General features: G+C 35.0%; 1 protein-coding gene across 1 annotated transcript in view; it reads right to left on the bottom strand.

Moving 5' to 3' along the window:
* Positions 1-5092, bottom strand: part of gdnfa (glial cell derived neurotrophic factor a) — an 8795-nt gene extending 3703 nt beyond the window's left edge. Inside the window, exons 1-2 of the mRNA XM_016440593.1 lie at positions 4805-5092; positions 3531-3743 (exon numbers count right to left, since the gene is read on the bottom strand). Of these exons, the coding sequence (XP_016296079.1) occupies positions 3531-3717 (187 nt within the window). The 5' untranslated portion in view covers positions 3718-3743; positions 4805-5092. The remainder of the gene's footprint in view (positions 1-3530; positions 3744-4804) is intronic.
* Between the last annotated feature and the right edge of the window lie 2072 nt (positions 5093-7164).

Raw genomic sequence — 7164 nt, 5'->3', positions numbered from 1 at the left:
ATATCTCTCAATTCTGACTTTATATCTCATAATTTTGACTTTATATCTCAAAATTCTGACTTTATACCTTATAATTCTGACTTTATATCTCTCAATTCTGAGATATATCTCATAACTCTGACTTTATAACTCTCAATTCTGACTTTATAACTCACAATTATGACTTTATATCTCAATTCTTACTTTATAATTCACAATTATGACTTTATAACTCACAATTATGATTATATCTCACAATTATGACTTTATATCTCATAATTCTGACTTTATATCTCACAATTCTGACTTTATATCTCACAATTCTGACTTTATATCTCATAATTCTGACTTCATATCTCATAATTCTGACTTTATATCTAATAATTCTGACTATATCTCACAATTCTGACTTTATATCTCATAATTCTGATTTTATATCTCATATATCTCATAATTCTGACTTTATCTCATAATTCTGACTTTATATCTCACAATTCTGAGATATATCTCATAACTCTGACTTTATAACTCTCAATTCTGACTTTATAACTCACAATTCTGACTTTATACCTTATAATTCTGACTTTATATCTCACAATTCTGAGATATATCTCATAACTCTGACTTTATAACTCTCAATTCTGACTTTATAACTCACAATTCTGACTTTATCTCATAATTCTGACTTTATATCTCACAATTCTGACTTTATATCTCATAATTCTGACTTTATATCTCATAATTCTGACTTTATATCTCATAATTCTGACTTTATATCTCATAATTCTGACTTTATATCTCATAATTCTGACTTTATATCTCATAATTCTGACTTTATATCTCATAATTCTGACTTTATATCTCATAATTCTGACTTTATATCTCATAATTCTGACTTTATATCTCATAATTCTGACTTTATATCTCATAATTCTGACTTTATATCTCATAATTCTGACTTTATATCTCATAATTCTGACTTTATATCTCATAATTCTGACTTTATATCTCATAATTCTGACTTTATATCTCATAATTCTGACTTTATATCTCATAATTCTGACTTTATATCTCATAATTCTGACTTTATATCTCATAATTCTGACTTTATATCTCATAATTCTGACTTTATATCTCATAATTCTGACTTTATATCTCATAATTCTGACTTTATATCTCATAATTCTGACTTTATCTCATAATTCTGACTTTATATCTCACAATTCTGAGATATATCTCATAACTCTGACTTTATAACTCTCAATTCTGACTTTATAACTCACAATTATGACTTTATATCTAAATTCTGACTTTATAACTCACAATTATGACTTTATAACTCACAATTATGACTATATCTCACAATTCTGACTTTATATCTCATAATTCTGACTTTATCTCATAATTCTGACTTTATATATCTCACAATTCTGACTTTATATCTCAATTCTGACTTTATAACTCACAATTCTGACTTTATCTCATAATTCTGACTTTATATCTCACAATTCTGACTTTATATCTCATAATTCTGACTTTATATCTCACAATTCTGACTTTATATCTCATAATTCTGACTTTATATCTCACAATTCTGACTTTATATCTCATAATTCTGACTTTATATCTCACAATTCTGACTTTATATCTCATAATTCTGACTTTATATCTCACAATTCTGACTTTATATCTCATAATTCTGACTTTATATCTCACAATTCTGACTTTATATCTCATAATTCTGACTTTATATCTCACAATTCTGACTTTATATCTCATAATTCTGACTTTATATCTCACAATTCTGACTTTATATCTCATAATTCTGACTTTATATCTCACAATTCTGACTTTATATCTCATAATTCTGACTTTATATCTCACAATTCTGACTTTATATCTCATAATTCTGACTTTATATCTCACAATTCTGACTTTATATCTCATAATTCTGACTTTATATCTCACAATTCTGACTTTATATCTCATAATTCTGACTTTATATCTCACAATTCTGACTTTATATCTCATAATTCTGACTTTATATCTCACAATTCTGACTTTATATCTAACAATTCTGACTTTATATCTAACAATTCTGACTTTATATCTCACAATTCTGACTTTATATCTCTCAATTCTGACTTTATATCTCATAATTCTGACTTTATATCTCATAATTGCAAGATATAAACTCAGAATTGTGAGATGGTACCTTGTAATTGATATAAACTCACAATTCTGATAAGAAAAGTTGGATTTGTGAGAAAAAGTAAGAATTATGAGATAAAAAGTCGCAATTACCACGGCAGAAAAAAACGGGGAAAAAAACAGAATTGCAAGTTTAGATCTCGAAATTCTGAGAAAAAAAGATCTGAACTGTGAAAGAAAAACTCAGTTACCTTTTTTATATCTTTATCCCGTGGTGGAAATAAGCTTCCATATAGTTCAGAGATAGATCTGAAGATCAGTTTTTGATAATTTATGCAAATCAGTGTTGTGTTAAATGTACAGTCTGTTCAATATGTCAAACCATAGTTTTCACTCGTGTTCTTTTAGAGAAACATTTAGAAAGATGCATCTCAATCATGCACTCAAAACCTAATTTTCATTTGCTTCAGATTAAACATTTGCCTGAAAGTCGGCAGTGCACTGCATGTTCTTCACTACTTTTAGTGGCTGCTCTCTGCACAGCCAAACTGTCATTACAAGAACACGTTCTGGTGTAATTCAGAGTACTAGAGACACTGATGCATGCAGGGATCGAATCCCCAAGACACAAGTCACTGAGTGATTCAACATGTGTTTGTTTTTTGCAGCTCCCATCGTCTGTTGTTCACTATAGTTTCAGCACGCCTTACATTATGCAAGGGTCTGGCGAAGGGTCCAACTTCAAAATAAATTCATGCATATTTTCGGTCAGTCGAGTGCAAACTGTTCCACATGCCAAGTTTGACTCGTTAATACTCTAATTTAGAAAGTTCCCACGATGCAAGATGCAAGAAGGCTACCGTGTAAAAGATGAGGCCGCTATTAAACATCTGGAACAGCTGCTGAAATGCACAGTGAATGTATAGTTCATGCCTTTCCAGTCACATCAGTATCTGTCGGTGTTCACAACAGCACCTTCCTTAGGAAAACGTGTGAGATTAAAAAGCTTCAGCTGGAAAACTTGCCGTTAAATGTAAACAATCCGTGCGGAGAAATGTCATTTTCATCTCAAGTAAGTTTATAATAAAACAACGTGACTTTAAAAGCCCAACCTCTGTGTTATAAGGCCAAACGCCGCTTTCGGTTTCAGATTTTTCATGCTGTTGAACAGATGGGGGTTTGTTATGTAAAACATGTGGTCATGCAGTCTTAACGTACTGTACTCTTGACCAGTATATTGTCACAGTTGTGCATCTGTATCTGGGTTGCTCAACATGCATCTATCAAGTAATTGAAAGCAGTTTTCCATTGCAATTGAACTAAAACAAATTAACACTACATAGACGGCTCATTTGTGATGTGCATTGAAGAAACTGAGATTTGCATGCTCATTGACTTACATTGTTCCTCCATGGAGGCTTGTTTTTGGTTAGTGGTTTCAGGTTTGGAGTCGATGATGGGGTCCAGAGCAGGTGTCTCACTGCGGACGACGGCTCTTTTGGATGGCTGCAGCTTGTGGAAGACGGGACGTGCGGAAACGGAGCTCAGGAGCAACAAACACGTGGCTAGAATGTCCCATAACTTCATTTTAGACTCCGTTCCTTTGAAGGAAGCTGCAACGATGCAAAGGTAAAAGCATGAGTGTCTGCACAACAGCATGCATGGGTGACAAAACGTGGCTTTGAATGGAAAAAAAGGAAGCTTTGAGAGACTATCCATGTGTTAATTTGATGAACACTCTGTTTGTTTTGTACTCTGTGCTACTGAAAGTCTTCCCCGAGGGAAACGGTTCAGAACGAAGTGCTGTAACTTGCGGAAAACTGCAGAGTTAAATGTTCTGATGAGGGCCCTGCGTTAAATGTGTTCTGTAGGGCAGTTAATGCTGAACAGATTTCTCTCAGTATTACAGAGCAGAAAAATGCATGTTTTCTGCCAGAGTTTTTCCCCATTCCGGATCCCAAAACTCCTGTTGATGAAAAGGCAAATAAAATCTACCAGTTTCATGAATGCAATGATGTTTACAATGACTTTTATAGCACTTTATTGCAGTAAATAACACTTTACTCTGAACAGCTCCAATTGTTGATCATTAAAACCTGCTGTTTCTCCATGTAATTAATAGCTTTTTGATATTTGAAAAGTCATATAGTCATAAGATCCTTTGGTTTACATATTTACTGCATCATTCTGCTTTATATATACAATCAGAGCTGCATAAATCCCTGAATTTTTTAAGCTTTAAGTGTTTTACCTACTAAAATGAGTCTATTCAATTTGCTCAAAAGTTGCTGGTAGTGATGTGAAGTAAACACAAACTCTTAAAGGTTTCTCCATATTATTTTCTGTGCACTTGAAGTGTTTTGTAGTTATGTTTTGAAAAGCATACAGTAACTTACTATATTTTCATCGGGAGTCCCAATATATACAGCTTTCTACACTGAGTTTTATGTTTAATATATAAAAGTACAATACACTCTTGAAAAGCATCATAAAACCCAGAATCTGAGGAGCCTACAATAAAACGTCCAACTAATTTCCAAAGAATATATATTGATAGAATGATTATTAACAAGAAACCCGTTAAGAACCTTTATGTTCAAGAGTGTATGGAAAATTTACTGTAAAAATAGATCAAGAAAAACTATTTTGTGTCCATATACAGAAAGAAACTCACCTTAAATGGGGTCCATACAGACCAGAGCTTCAGAAAAGCCAAATTCTCAGTAAATCAAGAAACATCCAAAGGATAAAATCCGTGCGTTATCCTCAAAATATCACGATTCCAGGTCCATTCACAACATATTATCCGCTAGATCCCAATGAAGCGCGCGCAGAAGTGTCCGGAGTGTCCAGCTGACGCGCCGCGCCGCTCAGCTCGCTGTGCGCAACGCGACGCGCGATACTCTGATGCTGCCGCGCGCCGCCTCTGTAACGAGAGAGAAAACCAGCAGCAGCGGCTCAGATGAAGACATCGGGATCCCGAAGACGCAGATCTAACTGTAATAGTTTCCCGTGTCTATTAAAGCGCGCCGCATTCTGCCTCCGAGACGCGACGCACAGGTGATGAAATCCAGGTGAATGTTTGTTAATATCCGCACGGACCAGGTGAAAGTGAAGCGCGGCTGTACAAGCAGATGGTGTGTGTCTGATATCTGTCAGCAGCACACTGCGCTCATGATCCACACGCGCGTCTCTGTAACGCGTTTGACGCGCACACTCAGCTCTGAGCGCGTTTAAATACGCTCACTGGTTCGAGCGCGCTGACGTGACGCTCGGGCTCCGCCCTCATTTTTCTCATGCTCGCACAACTCAGATCTATCCATCCATCACTGTTTCCAACCGCACAAATAAAGCTGTCTGTCAGCACCAATAAAAATCAAATAAAAGAGTTTGTGAGCAACTTTTGAAATAAGATAAATGCATTAAGCAAAATCTTTATTACTCTAAAATCTGGATTTATGCGGTTACCATTACGCAAAATGATGCTCTAAATATCAAAACCATCTGATCTTATTGCTACATGGTTTATAAAATATCCAAAAATTGGAAAATATACTAATAGAATTATCAAAAATTTTTAACTATTTAGAGTAAAGGCTCATGAAGGGCCATTAAAGTCATTGTAAACATCTTTTGGAGTTTTCAGTGTTTCCATAGTAATACCATGGTATTCTCTTGAAGTACCTTGCAAGGTCTGTAATAAATACCATGGTATTAATCTGGTACAGCCACAGTGTTTTGTAAGGGAGTTTAGTGTTGTGTTTGTGTGTCATTCCACAGGATTAAGCTGCGTCATACAGTCTTTATTAAAACCATCTTTACTAAATCAAAGGATCAGTGACAGCGGTTTGTTTAGACTTTAAAACCCATCTGTCATTATAAATGGAGCTCTGAATTCGTTCTGAATAACATGAGAACATCATCTAACCCCTAACCTTATCCTAAATATTTCTGATGTGACACGGCAGTTAATGTGTAAACATACATGACCATTCGAACTCATTCATTTACATTTATTCATTTTTTCTGCATGCAGGTGCAGAACCGACTTAATGAGGAATGCAACGAAGCGATTCATCCTCTGAACGTGATCTTAAAATAGTTTAACCAAGAATGAACTTTTGCTGGCCATCCAAGATGTAGATGAGTTTGTGTCTTCATCAGATTTGGAGAACTGTAGCATTGCATCACTTGCTCACCAATGGATGCTCTGCAGTGAATGGGTGCCGTCAGAATGAGAGTGCATAAAATCCATCAAGTTGTTTTTTAAAATCCATGATAAAAACTTTTTTTTTAGCTTCAAACTGTTGTCCATAATCCGGAGCATCCATTGCTGAGACACTGATGCAATGCTACATTTCTCCAAATCTGACGAACTCATCTACATCTCGTATGGCCTGAGGGTTGAGGACATTATTAGCAAATTTTCATTTTTAGGCAAACTATTCCTTTAATGGATTGATGCAGAGATTCATCGCTTGTGCTTTCCAACAAGATACTGAATAATTGCCCAAAAAAAGCAATGCAAATAAATGAATCACTGACAGCAGATGTGTGCGTGTTTGTATGTATGCTTTGTATAAAATAGTTGAGGAGGAGGGTTTCCCCAGCTGAGCCTCAGTCCCTCCCAAGATTCCTTCTCATCTACTCATCGTCTCATCTTAGGGAGTTTTTCTTGCTACTGTCATCTTTGGTTTCCCTGAGGGACTTTGTAAGCCTCTATTCATTGTAAAGCTGGTTGGAACAATTTGCATTGTGAAGAGCTCTATACAAACAAATTGAATTGGAAAAAGTGAATTGAATTAAAGCTGTGTGGCATTACAAAGCGAAGCTCTCTAAACATCCTGCCATGAGTCTGAAAGCACATACATGCACAGCACGGGGATTTAAAAGTCATCTGAATGAGAAAAAAAACAACGTGTAAATCATGAAGACTTGGATGTTCAAAAAGGAATTTTTATCTCTGAAAAACTGACGATAATTGTGTGTGTGTTCTGTTTTTACAATATACTGTATATATATATACATCAGTTC

The sequence above is a fragment of the Sinocyclocheilus anshuiensis genome, unplaced genomic scaffold (genome assembly GCF_001515605.1).
Source record: "Sinocyclocheilus anshuiensis isolate Anshui unplaced genomic scaffold, SAMN03320099.WGS_v1.1 scaffold443, whole genome shotgun sequence".
Lineage (NCBI taxonomy): Eukaryota > Metazoa > Chordata > Actinopteri > Cypriniformes > Cyprinidae > Sinocyclocheilus > Sinocyclocheilus anshuiensis.
The sequence above is the reverse complement of the archived record's forward strand: the minus strand, read 5'-3'. Positions and strand labels throughout refer to the sequence as shown.